Source organism: Cnephaeus nilssonii, assembly GCF_951640355.1.
Source record: "Cnephaeus nilssonii genome assembly, chromosome: 3".
Taxonomy (NCBI): domain Eukaryota; kingdom Metazoa; phylum Chordata; class Mammalia; order Chiroptera; family Vespertilionidae; genus Cnephaeus; species Cnephaeus nilssonii.
In genome coordinates this window covers 50,222,704-50,243,088 of record NC_137074.1, presented here as the reverse complement: position 1 = coordinate 50,243,088, position 20,385 = coordinate 50,222,704, and the positions used below count along the sequence as shown (strand labels likewise).

Genomic DNA, 20,385 nt, shown 5'->3' with positions numbered 1-20,385 from the left:
AAAGCATTTATTTTTGTTTAAAAACATTCAACAATTTTGTCCAAGTCTGGTACAACTTTACAGTGACTTCTGAATTAGGAAGGGCTTTTCTCATTTTCTCTGGAGAAGACCAAAACACATAAATATTCTCAAAATAAGAATATATGCCAACCATTATTCTAAGTACTGTAAAAGCATTAACTTGCTTACTCTTCAGAGCAACTTCACAAAATAGCTATCAGCAACCCTATTTTATATATGAGGAACTGGGGTACAAAGGTTATGTAACTGGATCCAAGCACATAGCAAAGAAGTAGGGCAGGCAGGGTTTAAGTCTAGTTTAGGTTCAGAATCCAGGTTCTCAGACACTACACCATGGTATTGGCAAATGTACTGAGTTAAAAACCAATCCTCACGAATATCCTACATAATAAAGAGATAAAATGCAAATTGACCATCATACCCTCAACAAGATGGCTGCATACGACCAGGCCGGCAGGGGGGTTAGAGAGGGATGACCAAACAACTGAACAAGCAGGCTGCATGGGGCGACCAGGCCAGTGGGGGGGGGGGGGCTGTGAGGGGCAACCAGGCTGACAGGGGGGGCAGTTAGGGGCGACCAGGCTGGCAGAGGGGGGCAGTTGGGGACAACCAGGCCGGCAGGGGGGGCAGTAAGGGTGACCAGACTGGCAGGGCGGGGCAGTTAGGAGTGACCAGACCGGCAGGGAGGGGGCAGCTGGGGGCAACCTGGCCGGCAGCAGGGGGAAGTTAGGGGTGACCAGGCAGGCAGACAGGTAAGCGATTAGGAGCCAGCGGTCCAGGATTGTGAGAGGGATGTCCGACTGCCGGTTTAGGCCCGATTCCCGGGGATCGGGCCTAAACCGGCAGTCGGACATCTCCTGAGGGGTCCTGGATTGGGGAGGGTGCAGGCTGGGCTGAGGGGGAAACGCCCCCCCCCCCATGCACGAATTTTGTGCACCGGGCCTCGAGTTAGAAAAATAACTTGAAAGAGTACTTTTTTGCAAATACCTTTGTCAACACAGCACAATTTTATCTTTAAGAAAGTGGTGTGAATAAGTGTAGTAAGACATTAATTCCACTCCCATGTACACCTAAGCTAATAAATTAAACAGTTTTAAAAAAGAGACTGAGAAAAATAATTTCATCCAAAATGTTTTTTTAAAGATCACCATGACTTACTGACAATCACAACTATCAAATATACTTTTGTTCACCTACCTATTGTTAGAAGGGGGAAAGTGGCTGACAATAGTGAGAAATTACTCTGGACACTGGCAGACTTTCAAAGAACCTGGTTACCAAAAATAGAGGTAACCAAGGTATCCAATCAAAAAGAGCTAGTTAAGTGGGTTATGGTGCATCAGTTCTGGGTATCATACAAATTAAAAAATGATGTTAGAGAAGGCTGATTGGCAGTATGGAAAATGCTAACAAAATGTGTTAGGTAGTAAAAGATAAGAGAGCAAAGTGTATGTTGACTATGATTATAATTTTTAAAAAGGAAGCGAAAATATTAACCACATACACAGAACTGGTACAATTAAAAGAGAATGCCCCATAAAGACAATGGCAGCTTTGTTAAAGTGATGAACTAGTGGATACTTTTCTTTTTCTCATAAATGTTTTCTTTGTTATTCTATTATTTTTATCATTAAAATAAAACTACTACACATTCAACGCAAGAGTTAGGAAACTATCTCAACACTACTAGTTCTTTGTCCTATAGATATGACAAAAAAAATTTGATGATACAAACCTATATCGATATACTCATCAATTTCCCAAATAATGTCAGGCACAATCCATTTATAGTCACTAAGGTCTGGTATCATATCTTTCCATTGATCAAAAGTCTAAAAGATAAGAAAGAATGCCAATCAAATGCTCTGCATGCTATATAAAAATATAAGAAACACTATTTTAATGAAAACATGCTAATCTACTAAGAATGATACATTATGTTCAAAAGTTCTAGCAACAAAGTGGCCTCAACTCTTCTAAAAACAAATCGGCAAGCAAGCACACAACAATGTAAATGTTCCTTTTCTTTCTGAACTAAAGAAAAATGTAAAAATACAAAATATATTCTCATTCAAACAGATTTTATGATGTGGCTTTAAACAACATTGTGGAATAGAAGGAAGACACACCAGGGGTCAGGACATGGTGTCTCTGGTACCAGCCACGAACTGGCTACATAAATATACCACTAAGTTTCCTATCTGTGCCACTAAATGGCAAAGCTGAAAATCAAACCAAGTGTTCTCACTCCCAGCACAGTGTTTCTTCTACTAAGTTTTTTTTTTTTAATCCTCACCCAAGGATATGTGGTTTTTTAAAAAATGATTTGAGAGAAAGAGAGGGAGGGAAACATTGATATAAGAGAGAAACATCCATTGGCTGCTTCCCATACACACCCTGACCTGGGATCCAACCAGCAACCTAGGTATTTGCCCTGACTGAGAATCGAACCTGCAACCCTTCCTTTGGTGCACTACGTTCCAACCAACTGAGCCACCACAGCCAGAGCTCCACTGGGCCATTTTTACCTCCAATACTTATAACTAAAATTTGGAAGGCATTTTCCTATTGCTACACACCACTGAAATAATCCAGCATAATCCTGGCGGTGTGACTGTTGGTTGGAGCATCCTCCTGTGCACCGAAGGTCATGGGATTGATTTTGAGTCAGTCACATACCTGGGTTGCAGCTGGATCCTGGTCAGGGCTTGTGCAGAGGCAGCCAATAACCAACTGTTGTATCTTTCTCACATCGATGTCTGTCTGTCTGTCTGTCTGTCTGTCTCTCTCTCTCCCTCCCCCTCCATCTCTAAGATCAATCAAGCAATAAAAATCTAGCATATAGTAGAGACATAATAAATATTTAAACATCCAATTATATTTTCTTGGACTAAAGAAAAATTACTTATGCTATAAAACCTTAATATAATCATGCTGAGTAATTGGAAAAGCAGTAGGAATGTTAAACTCACCTTTTTGGCTGTATAACCACCCCCAACAGCAGATCCCAGTACGAGATACCGAAGTTTTAAGAGTCTTGCAGCTAATCTCGCTGGCCAAAAATTCCTGTGGGGCTGGTAGCCATATTTAATCGGAGAAAGTTTCAATTTACGTAAAGGATGGTTAGTTAGAGAGGAAAACTGATGAAATGATGTCCTGAATTGGGTTCTATGAAGCTTTGAAGTAGGATGATGTGAATGATAAATACTCCGTGAAACCAGATGCACTTTTTGTAGTGGCAGGCTTCCTTTTATTCCAGAGCTATGTTTCACTAAGGATTGGCAGACTTCACTGAAAGAAAAATGGGTATGGGAGAAAGATCAGACAGGGTGACAATGCAAAGGGAATGCGATAAAAAGAACAACATACAACAGGGAAAACACACGCATACACAAGCACATATGGCCAAACACCAAGTGAGGAAACTGAGAAGATGGCCATCTCTAAACCAGGAAGCAGGCCCCCACCAGATACCAGATTTGCTGCGGCATGATCTTCTTAGCTTCCAGAACTATGAGAAATAAATATCTGTGCTTAAGCCACCCAGTGTATGGCAATTTCTTACAGCAGCCCGAAATAACAAAGACACAACGTTAGATCAGAAGACAGATAAGTAAATGTTAGATGAGAAGTGAAGAGAAAGGATGGTCATATTTTAGTTGCCCAGATATAAGAAAGAAGAAACTAAAGTGAGGTAGCAGCAGGGAGAAAGAAAAGGGTAAGGTAGATACCAGAATGACAGACTAAACGTAAGAGGTGCCGGAAACTGATCATGGTCTCACCAATTAGAAAGGTGTGGACAAGGAACCTGGAAGGCTGGTCAACCTTGAAGCTCTGAAAGGTCAGAGCCAACCACTCCCTATCTAATTAAGACAATGGTAACTGAGGCAACTTCCCCACCAAATAATCATGTAAATCCTAACTGATAAGATAATTTGTCTGTTACTGGAATTACCTGCCTAAGGGCAATGGGTGTATCCCAAACATGAATAAAAGGGATGGCAAGGCCAAAGCAAGGCATAGTCCTCCCTCTAGAGGTGGGCTCCTGCCTGGCCCCCAATATTCCCAAATTAATACTTTTCTAGTCTCTTTCATTTGTGTGCGGCCTTCTCCAGAACCCGAACCCTGAACCTGAACCCTGAACCACGCGGGACGTGAAAGGGGTTCCCTCAAAGAGGAAAGAAGAGTAAGTAATAACCATGAGGTTTTACCTGGGCAACTAAAGTTACCACTTACAGATATAAAAAACTCAAAAGATGAATCAACTGTGGGAATAGTTCATGGTTCCATATTTAACTCAAATTTCTTTCAACTCTACTCCTACATCCACTTTTCTTTTGAATTAGATAAAACTTTGGTTCCAATCACAGCTTCATTACTTACTAGTTGGGCAATCAAAGGCAAATCATGAATTTACCCAAGCCTGTTTTTCAATCCATTTAAATGAAATAATAGCTATATCAGAGAGTTGCAGTCAGTAATCACTAATTCAAGTATCTTATTCTCAGGCCACGATTCCCTTTCACTACAACCAACTTTTACCTTATGGAACAACCAAATTACTGATACTTCTATCTTCTTACCTATTAGTTTCTATATTATCTACTTACCCACTTACCCATCTTAAATCCCCTAATTCATAGTGTCAATACATCTTGTGCAAATACTCCAAACTCCCTTGCCACCTGGCTTTTTGTTTTAACTGGCAAAATATAAACCCTGGATGATCCTTGTTATAGCTCTTCTCCCAGTCTGACCAGGGGAATGAAGCACTACTGAAGAATATCCCACCTACTGGACAGACATGTCACCTAGGCTCTCAAGACTGTCGGACAGTCTTATTTCATTTCTCTTGTCAATACATTCTTCTACTCTCTGCTAGAACTATCTCAGACATTTTCCACTCTCCTCTAGCCTCCCACATCTCCCCATACTTCCTCCAACTCTCTGTAGATGACATGCCCCCTACTGCACTGAGAAAATGGAAAGTCATCAGAAGGAAACATGCTATCCACCTACTGCAGCTACAACTATATCCTCTAGCTCCCCCGCTCCCTACAGCCCCTGTGAGATTACAGCAAGCACTCCTCCTCCCAGAGAATCCTTATTTCAAACTCTCTTTCTCCTGCCTTTTAAGGAATCAAAAGTCAAGTCTCTCTCGCCTTAAAGGAAGGGAAAAAAGGACCCCATTTCATTTCTCTACCTACTCATTAAAAGTCAAATCAACCTGATTTTCATTTGTACCATTTCAGTGAAATGGCTCTTATAGAGTGTGCCAAAAGCTTTCCACTAGACATTTGGTTTTTCTATTCCCATTTTAATTCTCTTTACAATATTTGACAATGTTGACACCTCACTGTAGGAATTCTCTCTTCCTTGGCAATCTCTAGTTTTACTCTTACCTCACTGGTCACTACTTTTCACTTGCCTCCTCCCCAACTACCATACCTTTTAAATGTTAGTAGTTTATTAAAGTCAAGATCTAAACCCACTTCTCTTCTTACTGTATATATTCTTCCTAGGCAATCTTCTCCACATCTATTTCCTTGATTACCATCTACATACTCATGTTCCTCAAATTTATGCCTAATACTAATAATTAACGTCCAGATCCTGCTGTCCAATTGCCTACTCAACATTTCTACTTAGATATAAAAAAATACCTCAAATTCAAGATATCCAAAACCTTGTTATCTCTCCTCCTCCTCCCACCCCCACTAAATCCTGATCTTCTTCTAGTAATCCTTATATCAGAAAATGGCATAAGCAGCACCTATCCAGTTACATAAGCCACAAACCTGGGGATCATTCTTAATCCTCCCTCACCCTCAAGTTCTGTTAATTCTACTTCAACACAGATCTCAAATCTCCCCCTTCTCCCATCTCCACTAATATCATTCCTTACATGAGTGACTACAATGGTCTGTACCAAGGTGTTCTCTCCACCAGAACACTCTTCTGAAATATAAATCTGACCACTGTCACCCCCCCCCACATTAAGAATAAAATCCAAACTCCTAGTCTATCAAGGCTTCCATGGTCTGGTGCCCATCTCTCTCCCTCTCACCTCCAGACAGGTTTTCATCTAGTGCCATACTCCATCCCATATCAGGGCCTTAATTCCTACTATTCTTGGACAAACTCTTCTATTTGCTTAACTCCTGTTACTTCTACTAGAACTAGTTTCTCGTCAACCATTCCCCCTTTCCCTGAACTTCATTCTTATTCAAGTCCCCCTGCTACAGTTCTTGGCTCCCTGTATTTTTCTTCAGTGCTTATGAAATTTATATTATCTAATTATTGAATTAATAATTTTCTCTACCATTAAATTGCAATCTCCATAAGGTCTGTTTTGCTTACCATTGTATTTCTAAGCCTAGCCCAATGCCTCACAAATAGTAGACACTCAATAATTTTGCTTAATGAATATATGTTTTTGGGATAATTAAGTAGCAAATTTTTAAAAAATGTGAAAGAACCAAGCAAAGATCACAGAAAAAGTGCTCAATAAATGTCAACATTAATTGCACTAACCTCCATGAATGTATGAATGAATAGCTCTTTAACCCTAAAAAAATTATTTGCAGTTTTTAGAAAAAAGTTCATCCAAATATATAACCAAAACAGATGAACTGCAGGACTGAGTAGTCATATCCTTAAGATGTTTTTTTATTTTATAGTAAGTCCTCACTTAATGTCATTGATAGGTTCTGGTTCTGCACCCTGAAGCCAAATGAGGCATAATAAAACCAGTTTTACCATAGACTAAACAAGAATTAAGTTCCTACAGCATCTGGCATCTCATCAATGTTATAATGAAACAACGCTGAATTCTTATTCAAGAACTTGCTGTACTTTCTCCATCCTTTATTTCCAAACCCCTAAAATTCCTACTTCCACAATGGTGGCAGAAATAGGTATGGGTGGGGGTAAAAATAGAGTGCATGGTAGTCCAAGTCAGGAACTACATATAAAATGTTTTTCAATTAGTCCCCTGGAAGAGATAGTTGATGCAAAGCAAAATCCTCGTGCTCGAAAAGGCATCCTCAAAGATTACTTCTAGAGCTTCTAATTCATAAGGGTGATCTAAAAGATCACTGCTCACACAAGACTTTTTCTCAATAGCATCCTTTGAAATATTGATAAGAGAATGAAAACAGGAGAAGAAATTGAGATTTACTGAAGCACCAACTGGGGAAAGGTGGTTTGGGTCACCCTCCACACTATTCCAATGCAGCTGAGTGTTAACAGCAATACTTGTCTCTACACTAAGCAATCTGGCAAGGAAGAGCTAAGACTCATGAAAGTGTGTGTGTGGGGGGGGGGGGGGGGGAGGGGCGGGGCAGGGAAGGATAAAAGGGGAGGGTCGGGATTTTCCCATTTCCAGAGTGGGCCCCAACAATACTAGTATTTGTAACAACATCAGATAGCCTGCCCACTCCCTAAAGACTCTAAAATGAAGCCTGCTCGCTGACATATCATATACCTAAAACAGTTTGCTAAATCAGTCTTTTCATTCACAGGTAACCCACACAGGCATCTATATACATCATTAGTCCTTCATGTTTAAATATGATTAGATAACTAGGCTCTTATAGAAAATCAGCAACTCTTAAAATGAGGACTAAGATAAACAACATTGTTAATCTTAGAAAAAGTGATGATACAAAATTCTAATAATATTCTCAGGGGGCTTCTTAAAGATACTGCAGACACAAAAAATAGAAGCAGGTTGTATTAAAAATAGCAACTAGAGAATAATACAAAATTTACAGAATTACACATCTTTTAAGAGTTCAATAAATTTTAAAAAGGAGTTCATGAATATTAAAGCTGTAAAGGCCAACATAAAATAAAGAACAGAAACACCACACAATGATTTAAGGAACCCGAATATAAAGAAATGAATAGAAACCATAAGAGAAAAGTTAAGTGATTCAGAGGAGTGGTATCCAAAATGGGGTGTGTGTGGAATGCAATCCGGTATTCCCAAAATGATCTACTGGGATTCAGGAAGAAAGTACCAAAGCTTCTAGATACAGGTTGTTTTGTTTTGTTTGTATCTTGTCCTTCAAGACTATATTAGAGTCAATTTATAATGTAAATTTATAATTTTATTTAAAGTGTGCATATACACAGATTTTAGTACATGCATATTTCTCCAACAGATGATAGATACAGATCATGTTTTGGAAATCATGAACAATTTCCATATAATACATGTCTAAAAAGAAAAACAATATTCACATAATAGATATCTAAAAAAAAAAGAAAAGAAAAAAACATAGGAAAAATAAAAGGAAAACAATCCTATCTAATAAAAGAGTGCTATGCAAATTAACCATCACTCCGCTACACCCACAAGCCACGCCCACCAGCCAATCAGGAACAAATATGCAAATAAACCCAACCAAGATGGCTGCAGCCACAGAGAGCAGGAGGGAGGCTTGGGTTTTCCCGGCAATGTAGGAAGCCAAACTTTCCGCATGCCCTTGCCGGCCTAGGCCTCCACTCAAGGCTACAACGTTTCAATGATAAAAGATACATATATCCAAACAGAAATGGCGGCAGCCAAGGAGCTAGAAAGAGCAGAAGGCTAAGGTTGCCCCCGGCAATGGAGGAAGCCAAGCTTTCTGCACACCCTGGCCAGCCCAGGCCTCTGCTTAAGGCTACAAAGTTTCAATTATAGAAGATACAAAAGTCCCAACAGAAATGGCTGCTGCCACAGAGCAAGCAGAAGGCTTGGCTCCGCTCCAGGCTACAAAGTTTCAATTGTAGAAGATAAATAAAACCAGATACCAGGGCCTCTGCTTGGGTCACTGGGGGGCGTGGCCGGCCTGCAAAGCACCACAGGCCCCTCGCCCAGGCCGCTCCACGCCCCAAGGGAACCCCCATCCTGATCAGGAACACCCTTCAGGGCAAACCAGCTGGCCCCCACCCGTGCACCAGGCCTCTTATCCTATCTAATAAAAGAGTAATATGCAGATTGACCATCACTCCCACACACAAGATGGCTGCCCCATGTGGTCAAAGATCCTGCCCCCATGTAGACACAAGATGGCCACCACAAGATGGCCAGCAGGGAAGGGCAGTTGGACATCCCTCAAGAGGTCCAGATTGGAGAGGGTGCAGGCTGGGCTGAGGGACACACACCCCCCCTCCCCGTGCACGAATTTTGTGCACCGGGCCTCTAGTAAAGAAATAAAAGAAGACATATTTCCCAGAACTGAAGAAAGAATCTTTTTAACAGAAATGCCTACTGAATGTCAGACCAGATGACTGGGGGTTAGGAGTGGGAGGGTAAAGAGTGGGAAAGGGGTAAGACCCACACCTGGACAAAGCCTTGAGAATTTTAAGTTAGGCCAAAATCCTAAAAGCTTCCTTCTATGAAGGGAAAAACAGGATACCTACAAACACAAAAATCGGATTGTCCTGACAGTTTGTATTAATAACAAAGAATGATCGGAAAAAAAAAAAAAGCAATACCTTTACAGTCCTGAAGGATTTTGAACAGACTTCCATATTCAGCCAAACTAAAAATCAAACATGAACCAACATAAGGTTTTCACCCCTGAAATCATCTGTTCTCTCTCATCTACACGATCCCAAGATGTATTTATTTTTTCAACAATTTTACACCAATATTTATTGCACCTAAATAAATGTTGGTCATTGATCTCCTTACATGTCCATCATCATATATTTAGATAAATGTTTCAAAAAATGTTTCTGTTCCCATTTGTTAAAGAATAGGAAATTAAATGTACTTCTTCATAACATGCAGAGGAAGCATGTTGTATGTTGCATAACAAAAGACATTCCAGAGCTTGGGGTTTTGACTTTTCCCATCTCTACTTCTGCAGGTAGCTAAACTGTGTTATCAACGTAAGATGCCATTATTAATCCAAAATCTATGGAGTCCACAGTAACTTTAGAATTAATTTAGCCCAACAGCATCCAACTGAATAAACAGATATCAGTTATCAATTTGTTTTTAAATTCAATTTTAAAGTTTTTCCTACAGATATTAATTGCTTCAGCAAAGCATGCTATTTTCTGCAGTCTTTCCTAATATTTAAAGAAAACTAGATGTTTCTCCAGTAAATACTGAGTAGAAATAAAAAGGCTGTAAATAACTTTAGTATTGAGGACTGTGGATTTACTCAGAAATTAGAATTTAATGGAATTAGAAATAATTTATTCAACTATTCTATTTGACAAAACTATAACTATTGTATGCTATCCAGTTCTGAATTTAAACTCAAGATAAACTTCACAAAATAAATGGATTTTATTCTTTATACATACTATAAGTTATCTAAACTATTTTAAACGTTCTGAAAAAAATTCAAGACAAGTGTTTACAGACTGAGTTAAATCGGGAAAACCAAGTTTTTTTCAGCCTTGCTTAAAGTATATTACTTTTTATCAAATGCCTGCAAGAATGAGTGAATTCTAAAGGTATCTGAGGATATTAAAATACAACTACAAGTAAAGATAGTCATTTAGATATCATTAAAGTGCATATAGTAACCCACAGAAATGAAAAGTCCTCTATGACTTGCTACTCAGGATTAAACCAGGCCAGGGCAACCATAACAGTGTGATTAGAAAGGTGGTGCCACATTTCCCACCTTGCATCCCAAACCAAGACTCCTTCCCTAAACTTTGAAAAAGGCTGCTCTTAAGAGGGTATCTCTAATCTCCATCTCTGCCACCGTAGGCGTCACTGCTGCAGACTTGACTCCCAAATCGCGTTCGCTCAGTGAACTAGGGCAAGAGGCAGAGTCCCCTCCATCCGGGAGAAGAGCGCGAGGACCCGCGGGAGCAAGTATGCCCGGCGTGGAGAGAAAGAGTTAAGAGAGACGCGGAAAAGGTGGCACACAGATAGAACCAAAGACCGGGGAGGGAGAGGGCAAAAACAAGAAGCAACCGGAGACAGAGATGACGGCGAGGTCAGAAGGGTGAAAAGGGCAGGGGCAACCGAGACAGGCCAAGGCTGCAAGGCGCCCAGAGCTTCGAGGGGCACAGGAACTGGGACAAGGACAGTGCAGGCGCTGGCAGTTTAGGTAAGCCCAGTGAGAGCTCCAGTCCCTCCGGGCCCTCAAGAACATCCCGGAATCCTCCAACCCCCTGGACTGAGAGTTATCTGCACATCTGTTAGTATGATGGGGCAAACCCGGTTTCCAGAGGCCCTAGAAATAACGGGGCCAGGGCGCAGCCTGCACTTACCAGGCCACGGCGGCCCGGCGTAGACGCCACATCCCTCCAGCGAGGAGGTCACACCGGCGCTGAGACGGCCAGGCGGGAGCCGGGTGTCAGCCCCAGTCTGGCTCCTGCTCCAGGAATAACCCAGGAAAGGGCCCTGGGCAACAAGGACACAGAGAAGCCACTGCGGCCCTCCCAATGGCGCATGGACTTCCGCGAGAGCCCGCCCGGCACCCGTACTCAGTCCGTCAGGCAAACAACCTCCCCACGCTTTCTGGGAGAGCAGCATAATCGGTCCGGGCAGGACTCGCGCATGCGCTCGGAGGCCAGGCAAATCTACTTTCCCTCCCCCAACCCGCTCCGCCGGCTTGGTTTCCGGGTTGGAATTCTGAGCCCTGCGGCTTGAAGACTAGAGCTGGGGAGTGAGTGAGGAGTCGGGGTGTTTGCGCTGGTACGGACGAGGGTGAGAGGCTTGGACTCGGGATCGATAAATTCTCACTGGTTGGTACCAATTTGAGAACATTTAGGTATTGAGGGAGCCTGGAGAATTCTTCGGAGTACAAAATGAGGACAATAATAGACTAGTAAAAACCAACGGCTGCTCCTGTGTCCCAGTCTTTCGTTCGGCGCCTTTGTTTACAAAGCACTTTCCTATCTTTAGAACAATCCCCGGGAGGCGGGAAGAGGAGTCTCAGACAGATCGGAAGGTCTCGTCTGAAAGGGGCTCAGGTCAAGTAGGCCAGTTATGGGATTGGAATAAGCTTGTGCAGTTTATAAAGGCATCAGAAATGATTTTGTCCAGTCAGTCTTGAACCGGCTTTCGTCTGGTTTTTAATTTCACCAATTTGTTGAAAGGGTTCGTGTCAATGTCTAACAATCCCACGCTGTCAGTGGTCGCTGACCTCTCTCTCAGCATTCAGCTCAGAATGTGGGGTGCTCGGCCCTCTCCGGAGTCAGCTGCCCTTCTTGGTTTTCGGGACATTACATTCTCCTTTTTCTCCCCACTCTCTCTTGCTGGTTCCTCCTCCCTAACCTCTCAATGTTGGAGGGACCCAGATCTCAGAGGTCTTGGGCCCCCTTCCCCTTTCTGTCTTCATTCTTTTTCTAAGTAACCTAAGAGTGTTCTCTGGCTTTAACCATCACCCAACCCCACCCCGCCCCACCCCCTTTTTTACCCTCTTCAACTCATCATTTTGGTTTTATGAGGAAACTGGGATTCATTAAAGGAATATGACCTATGAAAGGTAATGAAGGCGGTTGGTCGCATAGCCAAAATTAAAGTACCCTGTGTCCCTGCTTCACTTCAAGGGCATCACTCCCCTCCCCTAAACACAAAGCATAAAACAATTTCCTTTCAGATCAGAATCCTGAGTTAGTATCTATCCATTCACAACAGCACCCAGTATAGACTCAGTCATAGCAAACTTTCCAAATTCAGGATTCTGGGGATTTTTTTTTATTATGTTTATTGTGGTTACTGTTTTAATGGCAGGCCCAGAGAGGAACTTGCTCTAATGACCTGTGCAAACTAGATCTTTCCAGGATTGTAGAGCTGCACAAAAATTTGTTTCTGTTACTTGCTAGTTGTTTGTGGGATTGTGTGTGTGTGTGTGTGAGTGTGTGTGTTTCAAGAATAAGAGAAACCAAGTAATATCAACCCCTTTCATACATGGGTCATCTTTACATTATACAAAACCATTGTTTTGTGATTATATCTCTAGGCATCTGTCCTACTGAAACACTCCCAGTATGTGCAAAGATGTATGCATGATGATGTTTATTTCTTCATTGCATGACAGCAAAAGGTTGAAATCAATAAGGCAAATTGAACACTTTAAGAGTTTATTTGATAAAAAAAATTGATTTGAGTCAGGCAGTGACAAACTGAAAGTGGTTGGGAGTGCTCCACCAACAGCAGCTAGGTGGCACACTTCTCTAATCACCAGGAAGTAAAGCACAAAATTATTTGATGGGCTATAGCTTAAGTGGTTGCCTTCTTTGGGAAAGCCTAGTTGGCCGTTTGTGATTGGTTGTCTCAGGTTTTAATTTATTAACCTTAAAGCATTTACAAGCTCGGGTTTGGGGTTGCTTTGTAGGCTGACAAGGCATTAGAACAATCTCAGTCTAATAGCCTTTTAGTTTAATTAATTTAACAACACAAACGGCCATAGCTAAGAGTTATAAATTATATTCACACTAGCCAAGAAAGCCTGTGAGGACTCTTTGTCCTGATGAGGAACAATGTTTAATATATAGTATCACATGAGGGGAAAAGGGCAGCGTATTAGTAATCAAACTGCCACCATTGGTCCAAATTCAGCCTGCAGACCTGTTTCATTTGGCTTGTGTTGGACTTTTCAGTATTTTAAAAATAAAGTTTTAAAAGATATGGTTTCTCTTACAGTATCAGGTCTGACAACATCAAGCCTACATGCAAAAATAAATAAATAAATAAATAAATAAATAAATAAATAAATAAATCAGATGAAACAAGGAGCCAGGTAGTAGTTCTTGCATGTCCTCAGGCATGCATGTCCTGTCCAGGAGTTCACATTCCTTCCTCAAGTCTTCCTGAAATGGAAGAGTTCATCAATTGCCATGCATCATGAAGCTTGTGCTTTTATTTTCTTTAGTAAAATCAGAGGAAAGGGAACCTCTTTATTTTATATCAAAAGTGAAAAACTGAGAGGGTCAGATGTTTCCAAAACAAGAAAAAAGAGCATTTTTTCAGGAGTAAAGAACATAATTATGCAAACAAGTTATGTGGTATTAAAAGAATAAGTTTAAGATGGTATTATACAACAAACACATGGACATTATTCATCTTACAAGCCTGACCCAGGAAAGTATTTCAAATTGATGCACCCTAGTGAAGTGCAGTGTAATATGGTGATTTATAATAAGAAAGGTGTGTTTGGTCTTAGTCCTCTCTGCTGGCTCACAGCTCCCCAAACCCTTGATATTTCATAAGTGATCAGAGCAATAGGGACATCTTCTGTTATAACATTGGTTTTTGTCCTCCTGACGTATCTGCAAAGTGACACATGTGAAAGAAGTGTTATTCATAACAAGTCCCTTTCAACAACCTCTGAGTTTATATTAATGAGGCAGGTTTTGGGAAGCCACTGATGATGGGGGCTAGTTACCAGGGCAACCAACCACCTGATTAAAGAATTGAATCAGCCCTACCCTCACCTCTGAGGAGGTTGAATAAATCATCAGTGGCCAACTTTTATTTTTTTATTTTAATTTTTAAAAATATATTTTTATTGATTTCAGAGAAGAAGGGAGAGGGAGAAAGAGATAGAAACATCAATGATAAGACAGAATCATTGATCGGCTGCCTCCTGCACACTCACACTGGTGATCAAGCCTGCAACCCAGGTGTATGCCCTGACCAGGAATCAAACCAGACCTCCTGGTTCATAGGTTTTCCATAAAAACCCAAAGGACACAATTCACAGGACTACCAGGTTAGTGAACAGGAATGCATCCATGTGCTGATAGGATCGTGCACCCGAACTCAGGGGATAGAAGCTTCTATGTTTGGTACCCTTCTGGAACTCACCCAAGTTTGTCTTCATCTGGCTGTCCATTCATGCCATTTGTAATAAACTGGTAATCTAGTGACTATACTATTTTCCTGAATTCTGTGAACTACTCCAATAAATAAACCTGAGGAGGGGGTCATGGGAACCTCTGATTCATAGACAGTCATTCAGAAATACAGGAATGCCTGGACTTGTGATGGGAGCCTCAAGTGAGAGAGGGAGATCAGTCTTGTGTGACTAAGCCCTTAACCTGTGGGATCTGAGGCTAGCTCCACACAGACAATGTCAGAATTGAGCTGAATCGCAGGGCACGCAGCTGGTGCCTGGAGAATCTGAGAACTGCTTGATGTGAAGGAATCTATCCCCCAACCTACTCCCAACACATTTGGTGAGCAGAAGATTCAGAAGTAAGCAGAGTATTCAGAAAGTATTGAAAGTAGACATGCAGGAGGAATGATTTTCTTGATAAGTAGGCAAGAACTTGAAGATGGTGGGTCATGAGTGGAGGGAAGACTTACTTGTATTGCAAACCCTGTATTGTATACACTGAATTTGTTAACCTGGTTTTTATGTACTTCAAGAAATGGACATTAAAAATACTTTTTCTGGCCCAGGAGTCATGAAGTCACTTTACTATTTTAAGCTAAATCCGCAGGTTCAGCTAGGAATTGAGCAATCTACTAGTTAAAACTCCGAACACATTACTTTTACTTGCAAAGAGACACTTTTCAGAGTTTTCAATAAAGCAGGTATCTTCAGAAAGGGAGATAGTGGTAGAGGTTGATGGAAACTTCAATATATGCAGTTGTTTTTTAAGTTTTATATTTAAATTTTTATAATTGAAGTTTTTGCAAAGTTCTTCCTGGGAGGTGCCCAAGTCCCTTGACTCGGCACCCTTCTCTGTGGTTTCCTGGGAAGGGAAACTAGCTAAGTCATACCTATTTGCACAATCATTATCACATTCTCCCCACCACTCAGAAAAGCATGACACTGTCCTCACCAACAAACATTTATAAATCATTTCCTATGAATTATGCTCTGGGGATATATATATAAAAAGAGTAAAAATCCATTTCCTGCTCTTACATAACTATGGTCTGGTTGGGGCGACTGACATATACATACTGAGGACCAAGTAAGGGGTAGCAGTTCTGTTACAAAGTATAACTGTAATGGGATAGAAAGAAGCTAGGAAAATTACTGGACCAGTGGAATAGAGAAACCAAGACAAAAAAATTAAACAAGGCCAAGTAGGTTGGGGATTTTTCTCTTGTAAAAGAGACCCCACAGAGCTCCCAGCCCCTTCCGGCACGTGAGGGTACAGAGAGAAGATGTTCATATATGAACCATGAAGCAGGCTCTCACTAACCAGAATGAGGTCATGCTGCCACCTTGATCTTGGACTTCCCAGTCATCATAATTATGAGAAATAAATTTCTGCTCTTTATAAGCTACCCAGTTTATGATATTTTGTTCTAGCAGCCTGAATACACTGACACAACTCAATTAAAAATGAACACAAAAATTCAAACAAGCATTGCACAAAGGAAGATATATATAAACTAGAGGCCCAGTGCACGAAATTCATGCATGGGAAGGGTGCCCCTCAGCCCAGCCTGCACCCTCTCCAATCTGGGACCCCTCGAGGGCAGTCAGATGCTCTCTCACAATCCAGGACTGCTGGCTCCCAACCACTTGCCTGCCTGCCTGCCTGATTGCCCCTAAATGCTTCTTCCTGCCAGCCTGATCAACCCCTAACCATTCCCCTGCCAGCCTGATCAATGCCTAACTACTCCCCTGCTGGCCCGATTGCCCCTAAATGCCCTCCCCTGCCAGCCAGGTCACCCCTAACTGCCCTCCCTTTCCAGCCTGGTCACCCCCAACTGCCCTCCCCTGCCAGCCTTGTTGCCCCCAGCTGCCCTCCCCTGCAGGCCTGGTTGCCCCCAACTGCCCTCCCCTGCTAGCCTGGTCGTCCCTAACTGCCCTCCTCTCCTGGCCCGGTCACCCCTAGCTGCCCTCCCCTGCAGGCCTGATTGCCCACAACTGGCATCCCCTGCTGGCCATCTTGTGGTGGCCATCTTGTGTCCACATGGGGACAGCCATCTTTGACCACATGGGCACGGCCATCTTGTGTGTTGGAGTGATGGTCAATTTGCATATCACCTCTTTATTATATAGGATAACCAAAGAACACATAAGCAAAATGCCCAATGTTATTAGTCATCAGGGAAATGTATATTAAACCCACAGTGAGATACACCATATCTTCACTAAAACTGCTAAAATTCAAAAGACTGACAATACCAAGTTTGGTGAGGGTCTGGGGCAACCAGAACTGTCAGACACTGCTGAGGTGGGAGGGGGCAATATAAAATGGTACAAACACTGAAAAATATTTGGTATTTCTTACAAAGTTAAACACACACTTCCCCTTTGGTCCAGCAGTCCACTCTTAAGGATTTATTTGAGAAATAAAAACATGTTTAAAAAGACTCTTCCAAAAATGCTCATAGCTGTTTTATTCACAGTAGCCCAAACCAACTGCTCATTAACAAGAAAACAGATATACAAATTTATACAAAGTAATACAACAAAGAGGAATGAACTACTCATACATGTAGCCACATGAATGAGTCCAATAGACATGCTGAGCTCAAAAGAGGGACACATGGAGAGTAGTTGAGACTGCTTATCTCCTGCCATTCCATGGATTCTATGAGCTGACCACTGTTACTTAATAATTCCTTCCTGCTCAGTTTCTTCAGAGTTAGTTTCTATAACTTGCAATTAGAACCTTAACTGATTCATCTTCTCATTTGATGCATAAACCAGATGTTGACGAGAGCCATCCTGACCTGATGATTTGGATACGGTTGATTCAAACTACATTCCACGATTGCAGAGAGTCCAATATGTTATCCAAGCTGTCTCCAAATTCTGCAGGAGCCTCAGGTTCTCAGACACATCTGACTCAGATCTTTCGCTTTCTCTAAATTAGAATTTCTCAACCTTGGCACTGCTGACATTTTATGCTGATCAATTCTTTACTGTGGGTGGCTGTTTTGCACATTGTAGGAATTATGGCAGCATTTCTGGCCTCTGCCCACTCGATGCCAGTAGCTGCCCAGTCATGACAGTCCAAAGTGTCTCAGACATTGTTAAATGCTGTCTGGGGGTCAAAATCACTCCCAGTTGTGAACCGCTGTTCTAAATTAATCTAGGGTAGAAATTGGTACCTACTGTTCCCGTTCTCAACCAAGTCAACAGAGGTGTGACACTCAGATATTTTTCTCATTTTCCACCCAAATTAAAAACAAAAAACATCACCAAAGGATCTATACCAATAGCAAATTTGATAGATGTTTTAGAGAAATGGGGAGGTTTTCATTATGGATATGCAGGCAAGTCAAATTTGCTTGATGCCCATGTTCTTCAAAAGCCTCTCAGTCATTTCTGCAACGTGGGGTCTAGCATCTGGCCATGCTGTTTCCCCTCATCCGTTTCTCTTCCCTCATCTCTACTACTTTCCTATTCTCTGCTCTGTCTTCCTAATTCCTATCCATTTCAATTCAAAGTGGGTTAGTTATATCTTTTTATTTCTTTGTGCCAACTCCTCCCCTTAGGGTCTTATCTTCTACTCCTAATTGGTGCATCAAGATCTCTTCCTAAACAAAAAAGCTCCCTCCCTCATAGCAATGCTGGAACTTATTATGAAGATAATTAAAATTTTTGTTGCAATTCTCACTACACTTCCTTCTATAGAAATGTGGTAGTATTAAGCCCCTTTCACAGGGAGGAATCTGTTGTAATTACCTACAACTACTCAAAACTTAGTGGCTTAAAACAACCAAATGGCATATCCACATGGATAGCTTAGGGTCCTCACAGGAGAGCATTCTTCGACTAGCTCACTTTGTGTATGGTGGCTCAGGACTCCCAGAGAAAGGGTCTATGTGACAGGAAGTGGAAGCTGCCATCTCTTAAGGTCTGAGCCTTTCGTCTCACTTCTGCCATAATGGTCAAAGTAGTCACAGAGCCTGTCAGATTCAAGTAAACGTTTGTGGTCTTCTTTATTTTACCACAGAACCTGCTCTGGCCACAAATTTTGACATTACTCCCACATACAAGTCACCCTCTTCCCCTCCCCGTACCTCCCAAAGTCTCTCCCATTACAGTATTACTCTGACTTGAGGTCTAGATTTCTGATGGATTAGAGAACTAGAAAAAGAGCTCAGAGATCTTGGTGATATAAGGCCAAGGAAAGAGGGGGTTCCAAGAAGAGAGTGGTCAATAGGGTCAAAGATCAAGTAACACAGAGACTGGAGGAGAAGACAGCTTTGGGTGTGGCCAACACAAGGCTTGGGTTCCCTACTCTCCCTTCTTCACTGTGGTGCTGATATAGTAACTCCCAGCATCACCACCCACATATATATTGTCTCTAACATATATACATATATACATGTATGTGTATACACATATAATTTTCTTTTTCTGATGATATAAAACATGTTCCTTCTAGAAATTGAGAAAATATGAAAAATCATAAAAAAGAAAAATGCATAAATAAACACTGTAACCTTTGTTTATTGATTTCTTTATTCTTTATATAAATATGTATACTTATATGTATTATGTATGTTTGTGTGTATATATATATACAGATATATATATGTATATGTATATGTATATACATATATACAGATATATATATGTATTCCTTTTTACTCTGTCCTCTGATGGTTCATTCACCCTCAAGCCTCTTCCATGTGCACCCAGGATAAGGTGACAGCAGGAATACAAAAAGAAAGAAATAAGATAATTATCAGCACTTATGGTTTCTAAGTAGACTAGAAATTTACAGGAGAGACTATTGGATTTCTGAGTCTCGAAGTCTGACTTTTGTGTACAAAAGCCAACTTTTATTTTTTAAATAATATGATTTGTCAACATGAATGGTGTAAGAGCCAGTTGTCCTGCCATGGATTTGATAAAAATTTCACAGCTGAGGAAAGAGAGATTTGATATGATTGGGTTCAATGCTGGTATAGGTCTCAGCGATGTTCCCATATCTTGGGGAATGATAAAAGTCCCAGAGTGGTGGGGACCCCAAGCAGAGAACTGTATCTTGATTCCTGGGGAAATAAGAGGGGTTAGTGATGTTGACAGAGAAGTTCTATCATGTCCTAGTAGTAGTGGAGAAGAAATGGGTAAGTCTAGCCAGAGACCACACCCCATGTTGCCTGTAGCCCAGGAGGCTTAGGAATGTGCAGTAGTTTCATTTGCCCCAAAGGTGGTGAGAAGGACTGAGAAAAGGCTAAGACAAAATCTGTGGTGAAGCCACAGATGTCTCAATGATGGCAGAGTAAATGCAAATGACCAGAGATGCAAATACAAGTGACAGCTCAACTTTTGCCAATAAAGGACAAAGGATGGGAAAAGCCAGTCTTTCCTCACTCTGTGATCCACAAAGCCAGTGACCATGGATGCCAATCCAATGGAAGAAAGAGGGAAGGGGGAAATCCTTACTCGACTGTCTAAACAGAAAGTGGTGGGAATATCCTGCAGTGACTGAACTACCTTATAGTTGACTAGATTAATTTTCTAT

General features: G+C 41.4%; 1 protein-coding gene across 4 annotated transcripts in view; it reads right to left on the bottom strand.

The window, feature by feature from the left end:
- Positions 1 to 11,460, bottom strand: part of OPA1 (OPA1 mitochondrial dynamin like GTPase) — a 92,972-nt gene extending 81,512 nt beyond the window's left edge. For all 4 annotated transcript variants that reach the window (XM_079766576.1, XM_079766578.1, XM_079766577.1 and 1 more), the window contains exons 1-3: positions 11,254 to 11,460; positions 2,994 to 3,312; positions 1,757 to 1,853 (exon numbers count right to left, since the gene is read on the bottom strand). In XM_079766576.1, the coding sequence (XP_079622702.1) occupies positions 1,757 to 1,853; positions 2,994 to 3,312; positions 11,254 to 11,285 (448 nt within the window). In that variant the 5' untranslated portion in view covers positions 11,286 to 11,460. The remainder of the gene's footprint in view (positions 1 to 1,756; positions 1,854 to 2,993; positions 3,313 to 11,253) is intronic.
- Between the last annotated feature and the right edge of the window lie 8,925 nt (positions 11,461 to 20,385).